The sequence below is a fragment of the Larimichthys crocea genome, chromosome XIII, assembly GCF_000972845.2.
Source record: "Larimichthys crocea isolate SSNF chromosome XIII, L_crocea_2.0, whole genome shotgun sequence".
Classification (NCBI taxonomy): Eukaryota; Metazoa; Chordata; class Actinopteri; family Sciaenidae; genus Larimichthys; species Larimichthys crocea.
Genome location: NC_040023.1, coordinates 19,442,637 through 19,470,407, shown reverse-complemented (window position 1 = coordinate 19,470,407; position 27,771 = coordinate 19,442,637). Strand labels below are relative to the sequence as shown.

Below are 27,771 nucleotides of genomic sequence, written 5' to 3'. Positions count from 1 at the left end.
GGATCTTTTGTAATGCTGATTCAGCCTCAGTCAGATGGTAACCCTCTCTATATTAATGTGTTAGAGGGAGACAGAAGAACTGAAGTGTTGAAAGTGTTGACGTTTTGAATTATTGAGCAAATCCACCACATATAAACCACTGATTCATATATGGATTTGTATATTCTAACCAGATGTGGTATGCTTGATTTATGTGGAAAAAACATATAAAAGCCATGACAGCAAAAGCTAAATGTGACAGTAAAGTTCTGGTTTTAGGCAGTATCAGATCTGGATAATCTCCTTTCTGACATTTACAGTGACAATAGCTAAATAATTTTAGGTATTCTGGTACATTTCATATATATATATCTTACAAAATGAAAAAAATTACAAAAAAGAGATACAGCTGCTTCGTGTGGATGCACCCTCTCAGAATAAAATAGTAAAAAGCAGCAACAACAGCTAAAAGTACACTGTAAATAATAAAGATGTTGTGTAAACACTGAGTTTATGTTTATTGGGTACAATAATAATGCAGTCTTGCAATAGATTTGACTTTGATGAAAGTTATAAAGTTAAATTTATATTGAAACTGTTTCAGACAGTGTTGATTCAACTTTATGGTGATTTTCGAGGCTTTGTTTTTTATTAATAAGGGAAAGGTAATTAACAGAAACACCTTTCTGTAATTTAAAATAGTTCAACTGTACCACAAACTTTATCTCTAAAATAATTTACAAAAACTGAACAGCTTTGTCTTTTACACCTTAAATCAGGGGAGCATTTATTGTAGGGCTTTTAGACAGAATTCGTTTTTGTGAGTTGTGCTAAATAAACTGGCAACTATTAATATTCAGGTGCTTATTTATTTTGAAGTGTTTATCATTTTGCAAAGACACATTTAATTTTCTGTTTTTCTGTCCTCTCTTTCTGTATTCTCTTTACTGTAACGTCCTCCTGAGACTTACTGTCCTCCTCAGTCTGGAAGGTGACCTCTCTGCCCTCTTTCTTCCCCTCTGGGTTGGCCAGTGACAGGCGGACATAGATGCCGTGGTAGGGTGGCAGATCACGCAGTGTGAAGCGTGAGGCATTGTGTTCCACTGCCAGGCACTCACGCACGGTGGTGTTGTGGCCTCCGCCGCCTCCCGCCGTGGTGTAGCGGTAGCACAGGGACACTGAGTAGGTGTGGCAGCGTGTCAGGTTAAACGCCAAATTCTCCCACTGCAGGGACAACTGCCTGGACTGGATATCTGTGGCTATGAGGCCCCGCAGTGCACGCATGGGCTCTGGGAGGGAGGGAGGAAGAAAGATTGAAGAAGAAAACTGAGTAATAAAGAAAGCAAAGGTGCATTGGTAAGAAACAAGCAATGTCATTAGAAAAGTCCTGAAGGCACAATAGTGAATTATAGAAAATGAAAACACAGGTAACTTTGTTTTATTGTGAAATATTTTATTCCAGACAGCACACGCAGTAAATAACAGTGTCACTGATGTCCCAGGACAACCGTGATAGTTTTTCACTTCCCCTCCTACATGCTGCCATATTGCCTCGCCGCAACATGGAGGTCAACATTTTACTGCCAGCACAATACACCCACATCCCCCATGGCAGAGCAGGAACTCATGCCAATTGTGCTAATTAATCGGACAGGCTGCGGATTACTGTCGCGGTCCCACCAGTCCCCGCCTCCGTGTCATGGAGCAAACTGACTATCCAGTAGTTATACTACCTTACCCTGGGGTTTAATCCACACACAAAAATACAACTACCATACAAGGACATTCACTTCCGCTGGTCACTTTTACTGCTGGGTCATCGCGATGGCCTGTCACATATTTTTAGAAGGCACCAAGTTAATTCTGGTCACTGCCGGGTTAACCCTGACTTTCTGACTCAGAGTTAAAGAACAACAGCTCTGTCTTTGATATCCTCCTCAAGTGTAATGGCTGACTGAAAGATACAGAGGGCCTCTATACACAGAGGCACAGACCAGCCAGTGTTCAGGAGGACCTCTGACACTGAAGAGAGGCTGAGTTAAGCCAAGGACATCCTCAGTATCAATGGAGGCATTTATCTGTGGCCATTATTAACACAATCAATGTCCTTTTATCAAGCAATATGCTACATAATGTATTGTATTGCTATATTCTTTTAATAGCGCATGTTGAGTAATGGGCTTGGGAGCCAGGGAATGACAGCAGAGATATGGGGTACACGGAGAGATCAGTGAAGTTTGAGGTTACTAGCCAAGGTCTTCATTCCTTCACTGACTCGAACACTCGATGGAATTCTCACTGCAGCACAGATTAGTGTAGGGGAACTTAAATAAGGTGGCTAATGCATCACTGAGCTGGGAATAACACACTAAAACAAGAATTACCCAAGAAAAAACGATCTGAAAGGTGCTCTGCACAAAGACACACACACACACACACACATTTGTTGTATAAAATAATTATTTTGCCCTCTATCTTTTTTATCTCTTTTCCTCTCCCTTTTTCCTTCCTATCAATTATACATATACACATGTAAAAACACATAAATTAATATGCTAACATTATTAAATACGATAGCCCTATACCCAATTTCTTATTCACTTATTACTGCCTGTGGTAGAGCAATTCTTTTAAAGTGAAATTTTATGACACTTCCAATCTATTCTGAAGGCCTCTGCAGTCACCAGCTTTCTCTTTTAATTTGCTGTCTGGCATCTCACACTAGATGGAAATATGACCAGAGCATTGATCTGAACCCCAGTCAGACTAATGTGACGGTAGATAAATGGGTGGGCTCAGTAATCGCAAAGTAGTAGACTGCACCCAGCAAGAAATGTTAATGTTCCATTGTTCAGTGTGACTGAGGATTGTCTTAATGGTGCAATTGATAGTCTGCACAGTCTGAGGGCTAAATAAAGAGAAGCATTTAACTGCTGAGTTGATGAAAGTGTCGCCAAAGAGGCCACAGTGTGCTCATTGTGGGTTTTCTCAAAGTGGACATTTGTGCCAGGCCCATCCCCTTGCCTCGTCTTATTTGTCTGAATGGCACGGGGACCCATTCTTTGGCACCCTGTGGCGGGAAAACTGCAGCCGCCCCAACATGGCCCAAAGCCCAGAGCACCATGTTGATCCTTGGAGATTGAAAGTTAGAGTAGATGTGACAGGTTCTGGTTTATTATCTCTCCTAAAACTGTGACATGGGACAGAAGCAGGACACAGCAGAACTGCCTTAGATTGCATGCATCTGTCGAGGGGATGCGGACTGACTGTGTCGGATCGGAAAATCAAATTCAGACAGACATGCACGCCTATGTGCAAGAAAAGACACAAGCACACATCCAAAAACCCCAAATGTGAACATGTAAAGGACTTCTGGCTCAGAATGGAAGACATGATGAACGACATGCCAAAAAAAGGCAAAGCACTTGTGTGTCTAATGTGCCTAATTTTAGTCAGAATCCAGAATCTTGGCTCACTCTGACATACCAAGAGCATCATGGGCAGAGGCTTTCCAGAAGGTTCAGTGACCCAGCAGCAGGTGGAAGCCCATTAACGTAGTTTGGGGACCACCTGCAGTACAAATGCTCGCCTCTCCTCTGTGATTTACTTGAGGGGCTTCAAGCTGTGCTAATGCACCGTGCTGATAATCACAGCAATGGCTCATCAAGCACACCTGGATGGCCATCAGAGCCAGGCGGAGACCATGTTCACATTCACGGCCATTAGTTTTACTAGCACTCGCACGAGGACAGCTCAGCCCCGCAAGGATGTGGATGTGTATGGTGAAGCCAGCTAGCCAACGTGTTTGGGAAGGAGGGAAATATTCGGCATGACCAGCTTCTGGAGAGCAAAATTCACTTTCTTCCTAAATACAGTGAGGGTCCAAATGTCCCTTCTGTTCACTGGATAGTTACCACCTCACTGAAATCACCACATCAACCCCACCATCCATTTCCTCATGCTTAAACCTAATCAGGCCAACAGCAAAGGGGGGCACTCAGGATTCAGTGGTGGAATGTGGGGTCAGTAGGGGTGGTGTAGACCAGATGGTTTGGAGGTTAGGTCAGGGGAGCTCTGGGAAACCAGGTGGTGATTAGAGTCTCCTGCAGGGTCAGGAAGGTGAAATGCGCCAGGTGGAGGAGATTTCCATTGATGCAGTTTACTGTAAAGCATGCACCACATCGACACCACCCAGATGAGAGCTGTGAAAACGCAGTCAGTGAGATGCAGCTGCACTACGAAAAAGCTAATTCAACCATCAGCCAGTCACAGCTTTGCAGCTATAAGGACAAAACACAACGTACTGGCAAAATTAATTTCACCTATACTTCCTCTGTATTGAACTAGTACTGCATCTAAATGCCCTGTTTAACAGCTCAGCAAACACAGCAGTATTACTTATCCCACACATGGTTGAACAAGCTAATGTCACAGTGGTTGAAATGTAAATACATCATTAAAGGCTGAGTTTAGTGACTTTCACAAACACCGATACCAGCAACTGTGAAAGCAATTTCCCGTACGCTGTGAATCCTCCCTCGCTTCACCTCTCGCACATTCACACTCATTTCCACTGTTTCACTCTCTCACTTTGAAAAAATACCCTCTCTCCCACACACATACTTGCCAAGCCACAGCATTCCCTCCACTCTTATTTCCTTTGCTACTGTATCGACCTTTTTTTTCTATTATTATTGTGAATTTTCAGTGTCTCTTGAGTTGGGGCGGGGTGTGTGGGGATTGGGAAAGGAGGGCTGTGAGCTCAGTCATGGTGCCTGATGAATGAGGGGTGTCTTTGGCTGTTGGGAAAGGAGAGTAGCTTTAATATGTCATTGGAGAGGGGGCAAGGGAGGCTCTACTGGAGCAGGGTAGGGAGATATGTGAGGGATGGTGTGTGGCAGGAAGAGACCGTTGGGCATAGAAAAGAGTGATGACCATGGAAGACACAAATCCACAGACTGCCTTTGGGTAACACAGAGCTCTCCATACTGTGTGCTTGTGAGTGCTGCACACACATTGCGGATGCAGACAGCAGTAATGAATGCCTGCGTCTCTGTGGGTGCATCTTCATTAACACAGTACTCTTTGTTCTATGTGTACATATATTTTAAGCTAAGCATGGGTGTGGCCCGCTGGTATCCTGTCTTCCTGGGTGTTCTGTGTCTGCACAGTCATAGATGACAGGGAGTACAGATGAGAGCAGGAAATCCAAAATGTTTTTAACATGAAATTAAAAAGACAGACAGAAAACCTTCGTCTGAATGACGGATGAGAATGAAGAATAATTCATCTTTAAATTTACATTTCAATGGAATGTAGCTGTTACTTGTTACCGTTACCGTTACCCTGCACCTCAGGGTGTAGCTGATAGCAACACCCTCGCCTCACCCTTCCTAGCATGAAGGAGAAACTACTGTGGCTACAACTCTATCGAGAGTTTAGTTTGTTCATTCTTGGCTACTATAGAAACACGGTGGAATATTAGAAGAGGGCCTGTGCCGTCTGTACATATAAAAAGCTCAATCTAACATAATAACTTTCAGATGATTATACAGTAATACATAGATGTGCCCATTATATTCCATTATTGCCATATTCTGTAAATGTAGCCCCCTAAATTAAATTGGGCCTTTAAGGGGAAGTGGCACTTTTGCTGAATGACTTGAAAAGACTAAGAAAGAGGAAGCAGGAAGCAAGCCTATTGTCCAATGGGTTAAGCAACGGCATATTAATCAATCAAAAACTATTCATTGTCCTGTTTCTAGCAAAAACATTGGAAATCTGCTGGTTCCAGGTTGCCAGATGTGTGGATTTGTTGCTTTTTCTTTGTCAAAACTTAATATCCTCTGGGTTTGAACTGTTGTTTGCAATTTAAAGTATGTCACGTACAATTAAATTTCAATATTTACAAATATTTCATTTTCATTTTCTATTAATTGATTGAGAACATAATCTGAAGATTATTTAAAATAATCATTAGTCATACAAATAGTGTGCTGTCCATTTGTTTATTTAGATATTATTTTATAACCATTCACTGTGTATACTGCGTGTCTCCACCACTGTCACCTTCAAATTCTTGTCCTGTAATGTCTTAGTTGCCAAATAAAATTTCCCTCCTCTTCAGTAGATACCAAAGAAGTCTGCTTTAGGCTAGCTACAGTAGTCAGCCAGCTGTTATCTTTTAAATAACCGTCAAACCAATATTGCCATGCTGGCAGCAAGAAAGTCTCCCTTTCAGTCTCCTTAGCTCTAGAGTTCAGAGAAACGCCTGTGATAGCGAATGTGCCTTTTCTCATGAGATAAGTATATGCAGCGTCTGAGTTAGAATTTGTCTATCAGCTGCTCCCTGATTGAATTTTAGCAGATTATCGTGGTAGATGAAGCCCCATAAAGTGAGACTCTCTGAAGTTGTGGTGTGTGGATGTTATGCATCAGGACTTGCTGTGGATCGTTGAGCTGTATATCTTTCATTAAGTGCAAAAAAGACATCTCTATGGGCATTACTTTATTATAGACTGACTGTATATGCCTCTGCAATTAAGAAAATCACAGTCCAGTGTCTTGGTACAGGTTGGATTTAAGACTATGCTGTTTAGGGCCAGGTGTTCAACACACTGTAGTGCCTTATTCAGGGCTCTGGGGCACTGCATTACCAAAAGAGTATACACACTGTAATTCCCCTAAGCACTACACGTTGCATAATGGTTCCTTTCAGAGGGATGTCTCCGTCCAGTAAAAAAAAAAGAAAAAGACACGTTTACAGCCCCAAATGGGAATAGAGTGACTGCTGCCTCTACAAACATGACAACATACTACAAGATTCAGATATAGCTACATAGAAACGATCCATAATACAGCTTCAAACACATAACATATGGATAAAGACTGCATGGTGGGTGGTGTATTTTCAATGCAGCCACAGCTACTGGCCAGTTAATAGTAGTTTGCAGTAGCAATAACACTTAAAATGTGTTGAAATTGTCTGTAATGTGAATGAGTGTGTAGTTGACGATGGTAGTTATGGTGGTACTCATCTTAATCTGCACTCTGAGCTCTATTATCTATCATAGCCTGCAATCAGATGAAGCTATATGATCTAAAGTACACTCTAATACATTGGACCACTGGTTTTCAATCACACTAGATAATTAGAGGGATATGGAAGAAAAGACACATTTATTACACACTATTTCTATTACACAAAATCACTCTTTAGTCATACTCATCACTGTATGCACTACAACCACACAGCAATGCTGCATTATAAGGAGTCACAAGCCAAAATGCATTAAGCGACCAATGCCTCACCTGCACACTTGGTTCTGCTCACAAGAGGTGGTCCAGGTGGGCCAGTTCCTCCCTCTCCAGGCCGAGTCAACAGCACACTGATGTGGTACTCTGTGTCTGGATCCAGGTGCCACAGCTTATAGGTAACCATGTTGACTCCATGTACCTCTGACCACGGAGACTGACTGGCGCGGTACTCAATCTCCTTCCTGATAATGGGGCCATCTCCCAGGATAGAGTTGGTGTTAAGCTGGATGATCAGGTAAGTGGAGCCGGCACGCAGCAGTTGGGGTGGTGCGATGGGTGACGGAGGTACTGTGAGAGGAAATTAAATGTTTTCCGTTTTTCCGCTCAAGCACATATTTGCACTGGTCAAAGCAATTGCTGGTGGGCCCAGAGTGTGGCTGCACAATCTGGGGATGTAAAGTTGTGGTTATTTATTTTATTAATCAGTTGTACTCAAACAGATTTCTCATTATGTTGAAGCCCACTGAGTCTTTAATGAGTCCCTAGAGACTGTAGGATGTGAGTAGGTCAAACTGCGTTCAAATAGCAGATTAGTCATAGCTATTAACAAGGCATTCAGAGCCCCACATACATTTGAACAATGTAGTGAGTGAAAAAACAGCTGTGCATGCAGTGCACTGAATGTGTATGAGGTTTGTAACCGAAGGATTAAGTGCGGTACATCTTTTTCTTCTAACCGAGTGTTCTGTCCTCACAGCTGGTCACCATGATGAAAGAGGAGACTCTGCATCACTGTCGGTAAAGATTGCCAAACCAAGGATTAATTCCAGAGTCCACCGGTCAAATGTCACTTACTAGCAGATCTAAGCAAGTGAACAATTACACAGCCAACAGTGTGAGGGAGGAAGGGAATGCAAAAGAAATGAGGACAAAGCATGAGAAAAGATCAGAGTTAGATCTGTGGCTGTGACTAATCCTTCATTCCCACAGAGGCGCCCCTGTATTTTATGGCCTTTCTCTCGGTGGGTTTTCAACATTGCCAGCACCTCACCTCTACTTGGTAGCGCATCCCTTTACCTTGACTTAGCCTGCAGCAGCTCATCTTTGGGCTGTCAGGGACTGCATCCATAATGAAAGGACAAATTTAGGCCAGAGGCAAGCAGGCAGTGGGGCCAAATTTGAAATAATTCACTCATTTCTTTTTTCCACAGTTCTGGAGCTTTTTTCCTCATTTACTTTGTTTATTTTTCTATTTATATTTTCTTAGTACATTATTAGTCTTTTTCATGGTTTCCCTCTTGGCACAGAGCAATTCTCAAACTAAACATTGCTCTCAGAGTTACTTTCTGTTTAATTAAGGATTTCTCTGTACTGAGCTTTATACTTTAAAAGACTGCAAATCCCTGAAAACAAACTCAAATGTGCTCACGGTCAAATAAAGCAATTTCAAGGCCACAGACATACAGTACCTTAAGTAGGAATATGATAATGTTTTATTAATTATGTGGCCATATTGCTGTCTTCCATGGGTCAATAAGAGAGTTTCATCATGACTCCTGCGTACAATCTACAGTCTTGAAACAACTGAATCCAGCTGATTAAAGAAATGATTAGGCTCTTCTTAGCAGAGCATTGGGGGGAGAGGGGATTAATAAAAATCTCATTAAGATCTCAGCTCCTGTGAAATAAATTATACAGTTACAGCCAGTAGACTTCTTCACCATCGCACTCTAGAATGAGCTGTGCCAAAAATAACATCTTTGTCCTGAAGTAAGGAAAGCCACATGGATACAACATGGTACTTATTTGCTGAGAGTGTGAGGACACTAAATAGGATTTCATGCTCCTCTATGAGCGCATTCAGTGACTCCATATTAACTGGCAGCTGATGGTGAGAAGGTTTTGCAACATTTGGGCAAAAACCTCAATTTTGTACTGTAGCAATCGGCTTGAATCACAATACTAAAACGAATCCATGGATCTGTATCAATGAAAGGGATTTACTTCATGCTTTAACACAAGACCAACAAGCCCTGCTAGCAGCTCTGTGAGCTAACATTAACATACTAACATGTTCACAACGACAGTGACGGCTCCCTGATGCTAAGCGGGTAAAATGTTCAAAATCTAGTAAGTGAGCATGCTAAAATGTACTAATCAGCACCAAACACAAAGTACACTAGGTAAATGGGAACGTTGTTGGTTTTGTAGTGATTTAGCGGAATCTTTGACCTGACGATGACACTTGAGGAAGTTTCATCCTGAGAGTGACATGACACCAAAATTTATGGCAAAGCTGAGGGATTACCAACATAAAAGGCATCATCTGGAAACCATGAATGTCTGTTTTAAATTTCATGGCAATCCATTGTTGTTCAGCTATTTCAGTCGGGACAGACTGACATTGCCATCCATGGAGCCATGCCTCTAGCGTGGCTAAAATGCATTCTGAACTCTCTTAAATTGTAATAACAGCAGGAGCATACAGTAGAGGACAAGGAGATTGGGAATCTTTCACAACCTTTTTTTTTTTTACCCCCTTCTTATCTTCCCTTTGCTGAAGGCTGGAGTTTGTTATGCCATCAAACCATCCCACAGCCATGTCATTACTAGACTGTCAACGTGGTGTCAGACTGTGGGGTTGGAGTGAGTAATGGGAGTGAGGTCACCATCTGTGGTACATGATATGACAGAGGCTGCAGGAGTCCAAGTCAAGTGAACAGCTTTTTGACGGCGAGCTGAAGAGCTGAGTATGGCAGCCTGTTTGACAACTCCAGCTCAGAAAACAACACATGTCAAGGAGATTGTATACCCCGTCCAAAGAGCTTTCATGTGTGTGTCAAGCACCACACAATTTGTGATTAAGGGGTTTTAGGGAAATCAATTTGATATAGGTGTCTACGGTTTCTACTATCATGCACAAATGATGTCCTATGGGTAATATGAAATGTGCTCACACCAGTGGCTATCACGACATGTTATGATCAGTTTTCCATTCTCATTTGAATCACACACAGTAATCTACTTTGACCGAGAGGAGTAGAAAATCATGTTGTCATAAAAAAAACAGCAGGAAACAGAAGAGAAAGAACGACCAAAAGAGACCAATAAGAGACAAAGAAAAGAAAGTGTTTACCTTTGACGACGAGTTCAGCAAAATTTGAGACCCCGGAGCCCCTGGGGGACTGAGTGACACAACGGTAAAGGTCTTGATCTGTTCGCTGGACGCTGTCTAGCTGGAAGGACACCACAAAGCGCCGGTGACTCAAGTGCTTGACAGAAGCCATTGTTAAAATGTCCCCATTGTGTCTCTGGAAAGAAGGAAAGGACAGGGTCAGAGAAAACAGGATGGGTCATCATGTCCCTGTCTCCTTCTCTCAAACACACAAACACACAAACATGACATATCATACAGTGTATCATAGCCTGCACACAAAAACAGTCTACACACACTCAGTTATAAAATAAATGAGTCAAAGCATTAGAGACAAAACTTGAATCCTATCCTTCCCATAATGCACTTCCATATAATCTCCTCATTAGACCCTCCATGCCCGCTGACACATTCCCCCAGTAAGTAACACCAGCCTCCACAGCAACAAAAGACATTATACAGCTGCTTTAACAGGCTGAGGAGCACTCAATACGTCCAGTAAACTGACCTTTACTGTATGTGTGAAATTAGCAGAGTGAGCAGCCCTCTTTAAAAAAAATACAGTAAAAAACAAAAAACAATCATTAAGACAGAACATATGGAGAAGAGAAAAGTAAAACCTCCTTTCAAGATAAATTTGGACCGAAAAAAGGATTTATGTCAATAGTGTGTTTTTTTTTTGTGCACGCTTGGATTTAAGTCCAAAAGCAGTTGTTCTTTCCATAAGACTAGTCTGGAGAATATTTGTTTGGGTGTTTCATGTTATTGTGTTAAAGTGTATATAGTCAGTTAAAAATGTATGCTGTTTTCTTTCTTTCTTTCTTTCTTTCTTTCTTTCTTTCTTTCTTTCTCTCTTTCTTTCCTTTTTTCCTTTCTTGCTCTCTTGTTTTTATACTTTCTTTCCTTTTTTCCTTTCTTGCTCTCTTGTTTTTATACTGTGTCTTTATTAGGTTCATTCCATCATTGTTATTTAAAGAAGTCATTTTGTATATATTGGTCTTTATAGACCAATTCTTGTATATATTGGTGTATTTTTTATTAAAAACACACAGGTCCACCACTCTCCAACCTACCCCTTAGCACACACACATAAACACTCATTACCTATTACCTACTATAGACCATCTATGCAGTTATTGCCCAGTGAACTCCAGGGACACTAAGCTAATAATGTAACAAAGCACTTAAATGGGTCAGTCCTTATTAGAGCTGTGTGATTAAAAGGGAGGATTGTCCAGTTGTGTACAATTTAATTAAAATGGCAAGACCATCTCTCTGATTTAATCATGCAATATGACAATCAGACATGCTTTAATAAAAACAAATGAAACCTTGTTAAAATAATAGTGATTATGGGGGCAATACAGGTCATGACTGTCATCCCTTAACAGAGCCCATCTACAACTTCAGTCGTCCTCAGTGTGTGATGTTATTGAACCAAAGCATTTAACTGCTAACCGGAAGGCAGTTTTAATGCATTGAGCTTTAATCAGTTTACTAAATAGTCTAATGGATGAATGGCAGCATGCAGACTTTGTGAAAAGGAAGCGAAAGGAATGGTTGTGAGACAGCTGCTTGTTTCAGCGTTAAGCTGAGGATCTCATTGCAGAAACGGATCATACACACACATTGGAGAGAGTTGGCACAGAAAGTGAGAAACAGAGAGAAATAGTGCTAGATAAAACAGAGAGAGTGCAATTCAAATGAATCTTGTATAACGCACCGCGCTGTTGCGGCGTTAGAGGTATTTCTCACATTGTTCCACACCATTAAAACCACTCACATCCGTCAAGTCTACGTAGTCTCAACACAACTCACCGAATCTGACATTTTTCTCATGTTTTCAGGCCATATTCTTTGTGTGTAACAGGGGACATGAATCTTGATACACTCCCTTTTGATCTGCAAGTCTTAACAGAATGTGAAGCTTGAGAGTGCACTGGGATTAACAAGGAGACTTTTGGGTTTTGCCAAGCCATCTTGGCTTCTGTTGTACTTCTGATTAAGGCTTTCAAAAACCCACAGACCACACAAACCACGGGCCGAGCATTCACAAACAAACACATAAACACAAACCCGCTGATTGGGGTTAAGCAGGCAACACATCTTGTGACTGCAAGGAAAGAAAAAAAAAAGTAAATCATACACTCCTGTATCCTTCCTGTATCTTTTATGTCTCCTTTTCACTACCTAGCCTGTGGATGACCGAAAGGAGGCAGGAGAAATCAGGAGAAATCAAAATAAGCATGAGATCACTTCATGTTATGTAAACAATCTGGCTGTGGCTAATTGGCGAGGAAACGACAAAACGATCTGTTAATCTGGCAGGCTTGTGCAGCCAAGACTGCGCCGCAGCTGGTACAGCAGAGGCAATGAACACACAAGGGCACAACAACAGAAAACAAGAATGAAATGAGTTTGTGTGAAGAAAACTGCTAAGAAAGATGTGCGTGAAGCAGAAACGGCAGAAAGAAAGACAATGAAGAGGACAGTAAAAGGTAGAGGAAATGCAGGGAAAGAGCATTGCAGTGGCCTGGAGATCTCATTACAGCAGGCGCCTGTACGGTTATGCCAGCTAATTACCCAAAGCATTTGTCTTCATCCTTGTGTTGTGACCAAATGGGTGGTTTGATAAAGCGCGGTGGGAATGAGGACGCTTCAATTACACAAATCACACATTTCCCAGTGTCATACAATACAGTAGCTTTGCCTGAGGTCAACCATGATTAACACTGGCTGTAGTATAGGGCAGGATGTTTGCAAAAGCTGTTAATGTGTGAATCTCCACGGAACGATGATGTCTGGTACTTTAATCAGGGCTACATAAAGAGGGGAGTTTTAAGACCACAGAGTTCTTTCCAACAGCAGTAAGGACTGTATGGCCCGTCTGACCTTCACAGAGCAAGCCATTCTAGATAAAAAGACAGATATCTAAAGCACAGTACATGGCCTGAATAAAAACAGGAGGCAGTGAACAAAGCAGAGAACCCTATGATCCTATAAGCAATGTAACTTTCAAAGGCAGTGATGTGAGGAGGCGCCAAGGCCTTCATGGCCTTCACAGCCTTAGAACTCTGTCAACAATCTGTATTTAAGCACAAACACTTCTGGGACACTTGATTAAAAGAGAAAACCTCCTGGTGTTGGTTATTCCTAAGTTCCTCCACTTAAAAATGCAGCGTTGTATGAGAGTGCAGTTGCACATTGTGACTTGGAGTTAAGTGTTATGAAGTTTTAAAACTTCATGATTTACCTCACGTATCAGATACCAGTAAACAAACAACTGCAAAGAGATGCAAAACAACCACAGAGACCCCAAACGACTACAAAGAAGCACCAAGTGACTACAAACATAGGCAAAATGAATACAAAGAGATGCAAAACTACCACAAAGAGACCCCAAATGACTACAAAGAGGTGCTAAATGACTACAAAGTTGAGGTAAATGATTCCAAAGAGATGCAAAATTACTACAAAGAGAGCTTAAATGACTAAAAAGTGATACTAAATTACTTAATGGCAAAAGGACAAATGAATACAAAGAGATGCTAAACTATTACCAAAAGACACTTTAAAACTAAAAAGAGATGCTAAACTACCACAAAGAGACACACATCAACTACAAAGGGACACAAACTGACCACAAAGAAACACAAAATGCCCACAGAGAGATGCAAACCAACCATATCCGACCATAAAGAGACTCAAAAGTAACTATAAAGGGCACAAAATTATCAAAAAGCAATGCCACTTTATGTCTCTGTCCGTCCGGGGGTTTTGCTCTTTTGTAAGACGGTGAGTGGCCTTTTACAAGTCTCTGCCCAGGGGCACATAATCTGTCTGTGACCTGAAATATCTCTAAAATATATTTGATTCAGTCAGTTGAGTGTGAAATGTACCAAAACCAGTTTTCTTTTTGCACTGTAGACTGTTTTGATGGTAAAAAAAAAAAAAAAATACAAAAAACTCACACACATTTAAGTCAGACACACTCCGTTATAAACTCCACCATTAAACTACTGACCTCCAGCAGGAACTTCTCAGCCTCTGACGCTCTTCCAGCAGCAACACACTGGAAAGTAGCGTTTTGCCCGGCATTGACCTCTTCATCTCCTAGCCTGGAGAAGTGCGGTGCCTTATCTAAAGAGGGATATAAAGAGAGAAACACAGTGAGATCAAAGACTCTACTTTTCAGATGTTCACAGCATCAGTCAAGGCACATTTTTAACAGGGCTGTTTTTGTTTTTTCAAATACATAAACTGCCATTTCTGCTTAAGAGAACATCAATTTTTACAAACAAGCTTCAAAAACACAAAGCAGTAATAGATTTTCTTCGTTGAAGATTTGATGCAGCACTACTGACTTTCCATTGTGTATTTAAACCACTGTGTGTATAACGTGTAAGCCCATCATAATATAAATTAATTGTGGAATAAAAAAAGTGTCAGGCAGGCTAACAACTAGATTGTTGTCACTACCAGTTAAAATCCATGAATGGGAATTATTTTGAATTTATTTGGAATAGAAGGAAACTAAGCATCAAATATTGCAAAGTATTCACTAGAAAAGAGGGAGGTGGTTTGTTTGCCCAAATTAAAAATGATAGTTCTTTGGTGTGAGGCAAAATGGAAAGAGACAGAAACAAAGCAAGTGGATCTGATTACAAGCAATGATTGGAAATCACAGATTAGCGATAAGAGTCCTCATTCATGTTTCATGTTATAAAGCAAATACATTTGCTGATCTGTTTAAAAAAAAACACACTTTGTATAGATTTAAGCAGCAAACAAATAAAATACCACTGTTTACTGCAGCAACAAAGAGAAGAACACTTTACAAATCTGAATGACACTAAGAGAAAAAGGCAATTTGAAAACAATTTGCTATTTCAGAAACACATTTTTTTTAAAAAGAAACTGGGAAACAATTAGGCAATTATAGATCCTAATGAAATAATGCCACGCACAGACATACACTGGTAGTTCTAAATCAGTTAAACTTTACCAGAGAATTGCAAAGGGTACCACAACCTATGTCAAGGAGCAACGGGGGAATTAAATTATAAAATATCCAATCAAGAATGAAATATTCTTTTCTACCTATTGCTCTATATATTGGAGTTATGTTGCTGAATTGGAAGAGTCTCGTTCATTCTTTCATTACTCCTAAAATTAAAAGATCTAATATTGATAGAGTATATTAATTTGTGCAGGAGAAATTGTGGGGATGAGGAGGCGAATCACTGATACATTTTTTGGAAAAGTATTTGAAGAACCATTCAGCATATTCTTGGAAGACAGATCTCTTTGACGTGCATGACCGTTTATTTGGGTGATCTGCCAGAAGGCATAACAGGAAATGACAGACACATCCTGAAAATAAAAAAGCAATCACTTGTAAATGGTTACTGACTGACCCACCTACAGTTGAGTTCAGTTAATTGGCTTGAAATCTTCAAAGAAATTCATGAGATGGAAAGACTGACTGACTCCTTCTAAGACTGAGAAATGACTTATATATCACAAGATGGACAAAATGGAAAATATATTTGTCGTAATAAGAAATGTGGTTGGTGGCTTTTCCCCCTCATCCTCACAATTTAAAATGTATTTTGCTTTCCTTCTGCTGTATGCACTAAACCTAAAAACAGACTGCTCTATAAAGACCACCTGTCCATAATCCATAACAAATAATATTCACTATCTGGGTGATGTGGATGTCACCGCACTGCCTTGGGAGGATCATGTTGTAGCGAGCTGTTTATTAAAAATGTCTATTAAAATCAAACTGTTATATGTAAATAAATAAATTAAATTAGTTATAATGAGACAAAAATGTGTATTAGTATGTGTTAAGAGGGTCACTCAGTGCTCATTACCATAGAACTTGCCAACAAACTAACAAGATTAGAGGCAATCTATAGATGGGCAGAATGTGGGAGTGAATCTGCGGAAGAAAAGCCACAGAGTAAGCATCAGTCCTTCACATTTTGACTAATAATGTCCCAGCATGCTGTGTGGATCTGCCAATGAGTCAGTGTGTGGGAGTAGCCCTCTCACCCAACTCCGTGATTAACAATAGAGCAGTGAAAACCAGACCCCTGCAGAGCCAAATCACTGGGTAAACGCCGGCAGCACAGCCAGCCTTCTCTGAGAAATAGGGTAGGACAAGTCCACATGTCACTCAGGATGACTGACAGGAAGAGACGGCAGAGACACAGTGAGGCTGAAACATCAGGGAGACGCAAATGTTTGGGTCTCACACATCTCCTGCTTGGTTTTGCACAACACTGCGTTGTTATCTAGCAGTCGAGGGACATGACAATTTGTAGATTGTGTTTGTGTACAATAAGTAGTAAGGGGAGAGTGCTCACATCTGTACCCCACAGGTGGCCGTGTTTCCTTTGAGTGACTCTCCCTCCTAAGGTTAATTCATAATTCATGTTTGCGAGCCAAACATAAACAAACACTGAAATGAGTGTGAATGGGGGGGGGGGGCAACGGTTGGCAAGAAAACAGCGGTGTTATACAGCTAAATGTGTCAGATCTTATCCTCAGGACTCTTTAGTGTGATAAATATTTCATTGGAGTGCAACACTGGTTCCAGAGTCAAAGACTAAGGCTCAGGAGAATAAAACAGAAATGTCAACCATGCTTTATCCAGAATTCACAAAAAGGAACTTGTTGAGCTTTTGTTTTATTTCATTTTTTGCTATGCAACACTTCCCTTTGGTTCCCTCTTTCCTCGCAGTGTTCGCTGCCAAGTAATACAGGCTGGCCATGTGCCACATCATAAGGCATGCTCATAAGGCATGCTCAGGTCTTGATGAGAGTCTTAATTATTTAATGGTCACAGTGGGAGCGTTCAGAAGATGCCATCTGCCATCTCGGGAAGAAACGGGGTGACTGACTAGGTGGTATGCATACAGTAGGGGTATGAACCAATCTCACAGCTGGTGTGCGTTTAATAAAATCACTGGTGGTTTCCCCTGTAACATGGCAGGCCTGAAATATGCATCATCACACATGATAACAACTGGGGTTAAATAAATATTAACAGGGGCGTAACACTAAACCCCTGTGAGGGAAAAATGTCCTTCAAGCTTGTGTCAGTTACATAAGTCACTTAAAGCAGCGTGTACCATGTATTAAACGAGCCATGAGTCCTTGTGTGCAGCAGTGGGCTGTACAGGGAGTGTGACACTGAGACTTTGTCCAGGTATTAAGCTCTGGGGGCATAGTGAATATGTTTTACACAAGATCCTCAGGGGCTGACAACACACTGAACCGCTACCCTCATTTTTCCAGCGCTGACACAAAAAACTCTCCGCTGCAGGGAGCCATCGGTAAAAAAACAAAAAAAAACAACCTGAACAGAGGGTATTTTCATAAAGCTATGAAATGTAGTACAAGTGTGTACAGTGACTTATGACAAAAAGCTAACGCTGCATTTCTCGTCAGGCCGGAGAACACAAAAGTCTTCAGAGAGAGGATTTGAAATTTCACTCATTAACAAACACATTCGGCTGACAAACAGGGCCAGAGGCTGAACAGCAGGTGTGTTTTCAGGTGGAAGGGAGTGTTGGCATTTGGGTGTCACAGTATTTTAATAGCACCACTGTTGTCGCAGGAAGCCTCAGGACAACCTGCAGTACTAATATAAAAGGTCGATCAGCCATTACTCTTCCCTTCATCCTATTTATGTTTCATGCTGCTTTGAAATACATCCCCACTGCCACCACCACCACCCCCCATTCCCAAAACCACTAAACCTTTTTTCCTCCAGCACACTATGTAATTGCAATTCATTGTCAGAAGTGGCACTTACAGCAGGGATAGTTGAGCACCATGATGTCATCTATGGCAATGTAGCCTCGCCGCTCCCTGGAAACTGTTGCCTCAATCAGTACCTGCAAACACAAAAGCGAACGTGAAAACATGATGAACAGTTTTAATTCATAACCGGAGCGGCATAAGAATACTCTTGTGACTAAACCTAACACTCTCAAAGCTGAAGTGTGAGAGCGGTCGTTCTAAAGAATATTGAGGGCTGTGGGAATTCTGCTGCTTGTGTCCCTTTTTTAGGTGACAGACACATTAATTACAAACAAGCCCATCACCACATCGTTGCACATCTGCTGACCCAAAACAAAAAGCGAGACAATGAGAGAAATAGGAGAAGACAGAAGCATAAAAATAGAGAGATGGATACGTCTTTTCCTTAGTCCGCAGGGCCAAGAGAAATAATAGCTTTATCAGGAAGCACACAACGTGGCGCCTGAGTCATGAGTCCTATTCTACTTTGAGGGTGCAGGCTGCTCTGAAGCCATAACAGCAGATAATACAGCTTGCACAGGGCCACGAGACTCAAGGGAGGACAAAGCTCCATACTGTCCTATGGAACAATAAGCTGGATGAGCAGTGGGCTTTCATGAAATCTAATCAATATCAAATCACCATCCTCAGTAATAGTGAGAGTTATGAGACACAGGGGTGATGTTTGTTTTTGCAGCTCCAAGGACAGTCTTCCATCCACATGTTTGATCGAAGGCCAGCTTTGAGTTATTGTTTCTAATAATCCTCTGACCAAGTGATTACAACATGGTTCATATCACTGGCTTTTGATTTTTTACCGAGGCCACCGCGCACTCACAGACACACGCTCAAACTACACTATATCATCAAAGCTACTTTAAATGTGTGTGTGATGTCTGTGTTTACACAGAGGTGTCACTGAAATGTGTTATGGAAGATTGGAGCTCATTCTTCTCAAAGTCAGATAGCTGGCAGGTTAAAGGAGCTTCACCAGTGATTTGCTGTGTTGTATAATTACTACACTAAGGCTGACTATTGGAATTTTTTCTATAGTGTGCCAATACTGTACCTAAGTTTCCAAAACTTTTTTCTATGAACATGAAAGTTTTTATTTTAGAAAAGGCAGTTTTGTGTGTAGTAGAACTGTGAAACTGTTCCCAGCTGCATGGCCCTTTTATTCCACATGTAGGTATGTTTAATAACCTTGCAAGCAGCTGTACTTGCGAGATCACAAAATCACAAGATCCATCTTGCCAGGCTTCAAGCTATGCATTTGTGTCTGATCACAGTGGTTACAGATCAGTCAGCGTCCTATGAGGAACTACTGGTGGCTACTCCATGAGCTACGGGCATCTTTTAACACAAGGTGTGTGTGACAACGTGACTGTTTGAAAGAAAGACTGAAAGAAACAACGGTGGCTGCTGAAGAGGTTTACATGGATGCTGCTAGCCTCAGCTACATCAGAACCAGAGAGTATTGAAGAGCACTGAAGGATTTTCTCGATGGAAAAACTATTTTCACTCTTTGTTTGACTGGCTTTGGTAAGTGTTTGACTTTCCAACAATAACAAATCATCCGATGCAGTCATGTTACAGATTTAACACATCTACCCACATACACATCTGTATTCAACCACGTACCCACATGTAAACTCTTTTATTTTTTCAAATTTCAGTTTTATGTTTCAAACAAAGTGGATTGAGTGGATCAGTATTGAGTACATTTTTAGTCAGGCTTTTTTTTTCAATGCCTAATTTGGAGAATTATTAAAAAGGGCTTTCAGCTATATAATCACATGGCATCAAGACAAATTATAATTAACCTTCTAATCAATCATGTTCTGTGTTCAAGGGTATCGCTGAAATGTCTGATGTACGATAACATTATCTGATTTTCTCTGCTGATACCAAAATGTTACTTAACAAAACCTCACTTTGAGGAATTTATCTTCAAAACCAAATTTCCTTTTTAACAAAATAAGCCTTTTTTTCAAAGGCATCAGTGTTTGATTTTGTCCCAACACAAAGCAGTCATATAAAATATAAAATAATCTGCAAGGCCAACTTTGTATCAAAAAGTTTTTTAAACATAAAAAAATATATATTTCAGGCAAAAAGTATTAAAGTTCGAGATACTCAAACCTACAGGAAACCCAGATTATTTTCACTGCCAAAATCCGCTTTGTGTTTGCACACCCAATTTTTGAGTCACAACAACATCTGCAGGACCTCTGGCCCAAATTCCAGCCTTCCACAGTCAGCAGTACAGAGGTAGTTCGACTCCTTGGACTTGGAAAGGAAGACATGTCATTACAGCAACAATTGGTGTGACAACAACTCTGGCCAGACACAACCCCTACAGGCACCTACACCGACACATCATGATGGGATGTGAGGAGATTGAGGTCAGCTAAAAAACTCCTGACAAAATGAGACGCAGAAAGCCAAGTTTGCGGAGAAAATAGAGGTAGCTTGAAGCTGACAGAAGGAGAGGTGGAATGGATAGAAGAGGTGAAAGGGAAAGTGGGAGGAAAGGTCCTGCCTGCTGGGCCTCAGTATTGGAGAGTGACCCTCCTCTGTATATAGCTGGCTCCTCTCCTCCAGCTCAGGGAGCAACACTGAGGCTAATGTCCTTCTGCCCGAGTCAATTTTCCTATTTGTTCCCAGACGCAGGTGGAACCTGAGCTAGAAGATGCCACTGCTTTTAAAAAAGGATGTTAACATTCTGTTTTCTGTTTTCCCTATTTCCAGGTGGTCTATTTTCCTGAAAGCCTGTGCAGGATCCTCTTCTCTCATTTCACTCTTTCTATCTTTCACTTTGTCAATGTCTTTCGTTATTTCGTTTGCTGTCCATCTTGCTGCCTTCCCTCCCTGCTATTGTGCACCTACGTGACCATGCAATATTTACTGCAAAGATAAAAGCACAATATCCTTCAATATTTTCGCCTTAATTAGCTGAGTAAACACACACTGTTATATCATTAAGCTCACATCAAAATTAGCCAGAAACACTGATTAGGCTTAATGGTATACGAGGAACAGGGAAAAAAAGTCTAATTGAAGATGTTATTACTCTCTGCCGGGCTAAAGCACTCAATAAGAGATTGATTACTGGTTAATACTCAGTCTTCTCAGCCATTAGGATAGGAGGTTATTAAGAGGAAGACATTCAGAACATTTGTTTCAATAAACAACCCTCCCAGATTTTTATTGAGAACCACTTTCCCAATGAAACCTTCCATATGCCCAAACTATATTGTAATGAATAGCTACTTTACTTCCAAAAGATAAAACGCAGGAATCAACTTCTGAAGAAAAAAAGAAAAGTGTGACACGCAGTGATTTATGACTGATATAAAATGCACATTAGGAGAACATATTACATTACCCTGTAATATTGGCTCTTAGAAGCAATTGTAATGTATACAAATCAAGAGAGGATTTATTTGGCCCCATAAACCAGCTTTTACCTTTTCCACTCCAGTCAGGAGACACCATTAGACACAGAGGACTTTCACTCAACATTAGACGCAGCCATAGATAAATAACTCCTTAAATATTCACACACAAAAAGGTCATATGCTGAAGTAAATCTGTTCAGGTGGAAAATGCCAAAGGATAACAGTCTGTGTCTGAGAATATGATGTAAGTGTTAGGAATCTCAATTCGCTCTCTACAGTATTTCTCAAAGGCACAAAGGCTCAGCTCGCAGAGTCTCAGCAGGCTGCAGTGGGAAAAATAGATTACCAGACAAAGCTGATACATGAGGATTCTCATTTACAAGTCTTTGATGTGCCTCCCTCTCTTTTCTTTTAAAGAAACGAATATAATAAGTACGTACACAAGACGGTGTCATGGGAAAATGTATGAAGTCTGGTTTAAGATATCAAGTCAAACAGATGTGAGCACAATGTGTCAATCAAATCTGTACATCTATGATGTTTCTTTTTTAGCAGGAAATTAAAGTTTGTCTTTAAGAAATCTAACATACACTTATTGTGTTCTTTCAAGAAGACTGGGATGAGAAGATAAGCAGAAATTTCATGTATAAAGATGAGAGCTGGAAAACAGCTAACATGGCTTTGCCAAAGGTAAAAACCTCAGAGTGATGACAAGACTCACATTATCAACATGATTTGCTGTCATTTTTGTAGGCTGATTGTTTCCTCTTGTTTCCATGTTTAGTTAAAGCCTGATTCAGACCAAATCTGGTGCTGTGGCAAAAAACACAGATTTTTCCATTGATTTAAACAGGGGCTGCACGTTGGCTGTGGCTGTGCAGAACACAGAGTATGCTAAAAAAAATTCTGTGACCTATGGCTAAGAACTTGAGCCAGATTCAACTTTTGGAGAAACACAACCTGACATCACCCTGCAGGGGCAACTGCGACAACAGATCAACTCCTCCACAGTCGTCCTAAAATGTCACTGAAACTGGGGCTAGGTGGAGTTCAAGGAATGCTCATGCTATGATCCACATCCTGACCCAGCCTCATATGCGCGTGCACCCCATGTACTAAAATCCTTACTGTAGGGGCGCTGGGTTTGATTCCAACACGTGTACTGTATGTCATCCTATCTCTCTTTCACCCCAGTTTCCTGACTATTTTCAACAGTCACTCTCCAAATAAAAGGTATAAAATAAAATAAAAAGTTCTTGGTTGCATTAATCATCCTGACCAAAAGTAGCAGTGAAGAAAATCCTTCCAAGTGTCAAAATAGTGTAAAAATAGGGGACAAAATCCACAGTCATCGTTCATTCCAAAGTTCAGCTGAAGTTAATATGAGGCCTCAACACTTTGAGTTTGACTGTCAGTGGGTGAGTTTTTTTGGGATCTTTGAGAGTTAGTCAGAAAGTCTTGAAATGCACTCCTTTATTTCCTGTGTGTGTGACAGACATGTCCTGGTAGTCAGTAATATGTAGTTTTGAAAACTACGATACAAACGGCTATTAGGCCAAAGATACCCACTCAGTTTGACTAACTTAGACAGCTGATGTGTTATATTAGCTTACGACTGAACATGGACTGTGGATCTTGTCCATTATTTCCATTATTTAAAGTGAAGTCTTATTGCGTCAAGGCCATTTCATGACCGGCAGGGAGGGGAACAATGATTACACTGAAGAAATAATTCCCTCGATCTACATTTGACATGTTGTATTGAGGTTTGAAAGAAATCCCCCATCAATCCATAAAGTAGTAACACCTGCAACAGGTGGTATGTAGCAAAATAGGGGATAAATAATATACTCAATATCAATGTGTGGAAAAAGTAATGCAAGGCAGAAGAAAAGCAAGACTGAAAAAAATTGTGACATTTGGAAAGAGATGGAGTGGAGAGAGAAGAAAGTGAGAGACAGTAAAGAGGGGAGGGGGACATGTCTCCGGCTCTACTTGGCAGTCTTGGAAGGCTGGATAACATCTTTAATATTTGATAACAAGGTTCTCCTGGTATTGCAAACACTTCAACCAATAAGAGGCAGAGAGAAATATGGCAATGTACACCAGACACACACAACATCTTCAATCAAGACATCTCTTACATGATCTTACTGCCTTGGATTTCCACCCCAAAATCCATTGAACTCCAAATCCCAATTTCAGAACTGTGATAGGGAGAAGTGATGTGTGTGTAATGTTGATATTAATATAAAGGGCAACCAGATCAGAGAACATTTCTGAAGTCGGGATTTACAAGAGAACAAATGGCAACATGGACATGCTGAGACAAAGACACAAAGCCCTCCATGAATTATAAAGTTGTAAGTAATCAAGAAAATATTTTTTCATGTCAGCAGGCAGGGGAACAAATAAGACTGGTGTGATTTTGATTTTCAGTGTATTAATTCCCTTAGTTTTGGTGATTATCAGAGAATTGGTTTGACTGTTTTTAATTACATCCCACAGTGACATTTTCAGGACATAAACGGTGACTGTGTGTGTGCTGTAAACAAGGTATTTCATTATGCCCTAAATTGTGAAATGAGCAACCTCGAGAGTAATCTCACATCTGTATCTGTGTGTGCAGCGCAAAAGGCTACACTGACATTTTGTATCCCTGTGCTGTAGGCAAGGAACTGGGAGCTCTAATATGACCTGAAATCTAATAAGGCGGAAAAACCTGCGGATTTAAAATACCGTCTCTGAAATGATGGGTATTCTCCTGGGATTTATTTTACTCAGAGACAATGATAAAAAGTGCTTCTGCCTCTGCTTCAGAAGAGTGGTAGTTTAATGGCGGGGTAAAGCTGGCTGCCTATCACTTAAAATCCAAAGTGATTGTGTTAGACTTGCTCTGGAGCTGATATAACCCGAACCCTTTAGTATTTAAAGGCATATGAGCTGTAGCTGACGTGCTTTAGAGCTAAAAGTCTTGGGTGAATTTCTAAAGAACTATGTTGAACCCAAACCAGGCTATAACTGACTCTCATTGCTCTTCTTTTTGGTGTTTTTATTGCACTTGGTGGTTAACAACAGAGGACAGCTAGCATTAATATGTATAATATATTAAAGACAACATTCAGCCTTACACATCCCCATTTACCCTTACCCTTTTTTTTGTCTGTGTTACAGAGAGCAGTGACGTGTTGCGAGGCAAAACCCTGTGTCATTCCACAGTGATGAGGTTTTTGACTGCTGGGGGATTAGCAATGTAAGCTGTGGTATATGTGACTTTGAGGGGGCAGTTTGTTTTGCTCCCTTTTGTACTGTGAAGCAGCACATGTTCAGCTGAAGTAAAATGAAATGAGGGAGGAAGCAAAGAGGAAAAGCTTTAATTCCTTACATGCTGCAATTAGATACATTGTCTCTAATGGTGCTAATACCTGGTGACCAAATTTAATCCAATAAATTTGAACACTGTGTTTTCCCCCACATGAAAAAAAAAAAAAAACTAGACCATTAGCAGTTTAAGCTGTTCTATTAAAAGGTTGTACTGTCAATATTAATATAAGTGGCAGGCCCATCTCCTTCTCCTGTACTCTTTGTCCTGTCTTCAGAGTCATCTACTCCTCCTCATAAGCCCATTATAAACCTCCTTCTCCTGACGGAAACCTCTCATTGGAATCCATAGCACAGTTGTGACTCACTTTATGAGCCATCACTGTTTACTGGGATATTTACAGGACTGTGAGACAAGAAAGTACACAACTCCACTGAGGAAGAGGAAGGGAGGATGAGGAGAGCAGGACAATTAAGTACACAGACAAATACAATTGGACTTGACAGAGAAAGAGAAGGCCGGATAAAACATGTTATTATTGGTTTCATGACTTTTCAGTTCTGATGTGATGATAGGGCAGAATAGAGGTTAGGGAGTCTCTCACTGCATCCATCAGCAGGGAAGCGCTACTTAGCAAGACACTCGGCTCACTTATTGTTAAACATTAAGCATAAGAGCAACAGCTGTTTGAAATATTTAATAATGGTATTGTAAAAGTAATGATTCACACATAAAGGTCAGTGAATTATTGGTTTTGAAACAGAGCTGATTAACAGTTTCACTAGCGGGGTGCTTGCAAGCCTGCCTGTTTGTAACAGGTTGGACTGACAATAGAACACGACTAGCATCTGTATGTAACTTAACGGGTTTATTTCAAAGTATCTGTAAAAAGCAAAGTTCCTTTGAATTACTATTCTCATTTTAAATATATATAAAGCAGACAGAGGGAGGATTATTGTGCCTGCATTTAAAGGAAATATTTACTTTCATGCTGAGACTTAGAAGAGAAGATCATAACCACTCTCATGTCTGTACTCTAGACATGAAGCGAGAGCCCGATTACCTTACTGTAGCTTAGCATTAGGACTAGACAGGAGAACCTGTTTCCTCTTCAAATCTCAAAATAAACACAAAATTTCTCTCCAAAGGACTGCTTTTGAAAATTATCCAGCTGGCCAAAACAAAAATGTTAATTTGTGTTGTCCTTCTAAATAACGAAACGAATGCTTGTCACACTTTGTATACATCCTTGTGTATAAACCACTGCGACAAAACTTTCTTTAAGATGTGTCAGTCTACCTGTACTGTATGTCTGTCTGTTTGTTCCTGTTAATATAGTTTACTTTATTTTCAGATCATGTGATGCTGGTAGTGTCACCTTAAATCTGTTTGTACAAAGGACTATTATTTACATAGTGAAGGTCAGATCCTGCAGGGCTGAATTGAATTTAATTAAGTCAAAGGGGATTGACAGTTCTTGATAAAATGCACACTACTCAACTTAATTGCTTTTTGACAGCTCCGCAGAGTTTGCAAAAAAAAAAAAAAAAAATGGATTAATCAATGGACATCCCTCATGCTCACCTGACTGTGGCATCTACAGACCACAGCACATCAGGCACCCATAGTAGATGCCAGTCAATGTTTGTTTCCTGTTAGTAGGCAATAACTTGCCCTGTAAACTGTTAGAGATGAATAAATACACATACACACAGAGGCCTCAATGGGTAGAAACTCCCAGACATGTTCACGAGAGACCTAGTTAGGGCCCTAGAGCACTAACATTAGCTGCATTCACAAGGGAATCAATGCTAATTAAATTGCAAATGTGAGTAATTAACACCAGATTCACCTCGAGGCTAAAATGAGTGGTGATCACCAGAGCCTTACTGTGTAGTTGTAGATATCGGTCAATGGGTCTGCAGAGCTCCATCATGAATATGAAACCCTGCTTGACTGTTCAAGTCCTCAGTAATAGAGGAACATCTGGTTTCATTAGCACATCATAAAATTGTCAAAGTCATAAGACTATACGCCTGATGAAAGATGCAGATTTAAAAAGACACATCATGACATGTAGATCTCAGAAGTGATAATGACAAAGTTTGTACCTGGTATTCATTAGGCCAGAAGGTGCTGACAGCCAGCTCAACCTGGTGCCACTGCTTGGCATGAGACCCCGACGTGTTCCACACTGGACTGCCGAGCGGACCGCCATTGACCCGCACATATGCCCGCAGGGCCCCTGGACTGTGGCCATCACGGCTGTATAGGAAGTAGCTGAACTGAACGCAGTGCGTGTCGTTTTCACTCAGCGTCTGCAGCAGCAACTGAGCACGATGACCTACGGCATGCTGGGAGGAGTTCACCAACATATATGATCCTGGATGGGGCAGAAGAAAAGCATAATTTTTAATACATGAACTTCACAGCAGTTTATCACTTCAGCCGTCTGGTAACATTTTTATAGATGTTCCCATTTTCTGTACGCCAAGGTAAGCTTCAGAGAACTAATTTTCTGAATGTCAAACATTAAATGTTTTAAAAGTCAGGAGCCTAAAAACTTTGTCATCTTTGGTTTATTTAAAATCATTGTGTTCCCTCTACTCCAGCTGTCATATACAGTCAGAAATGCATTCACACGTTGAGGCAGTGAAGCATGCATTTTAAAAAGTTAACAAGCAGCTGAAATGCCTACAGTGTTGAATCGTTTTAAATAATTGGAAATTGAAAGCAGCCAAACAGACACGTGTGCAGTCTGCAATTCCAGAGGGAGTTACACCTAACCTTTTGGTCAGTTTTTTTATTTTTATTAATAGATAGTCATGGTATTTTACTAATTG

The 27,771-nt window shown here is 40.7% G+C and overlaps 1 protein-coding gene across 4 annotated transcripts in view; it reads right to left on the bottom strand.

Annotated features, from left to right (window-relative positions):
* ptprub (protein tyrosine phosphatase receptor type Ub) overlaps positions 1-27,771 on the bottom strand; it is a 147,130-nt gene that overhangs the window by 43,912 nt on the left and 75,447 nt on the right. For all 4 annotated transcript variants that reach the window (XM_027287026.1, XM_027287027.1, XM_027287028.1 and 1 more), the window contains exons 3-8: positions 27,040-27,311; positions 18,219-18,300; positions 14,415-14,530; positions 10,373-10,547; positions 7,291-7,584; positions 951-1,268 (exon numbers count right to left, since the gene is read on the bottom strand). In XM_027287026.1, coding sequence (XP_027142827.1) covers positions 951-1,268; positions 7,291-7,584; positions 10,373-10,547; positions 14,415-14,530; positions 18,219-18,300; positions 27,040-27,311 — 1,257 coding nt within the window. The remainder of the gene's footprint in view (positions 1-950; positions 1,269-7,290; positions 7,585-10,372; positions 10,548-14,414; positions 14,531-18,218; positions 18,301-27,039; positions 27,312-27,771) is intronic.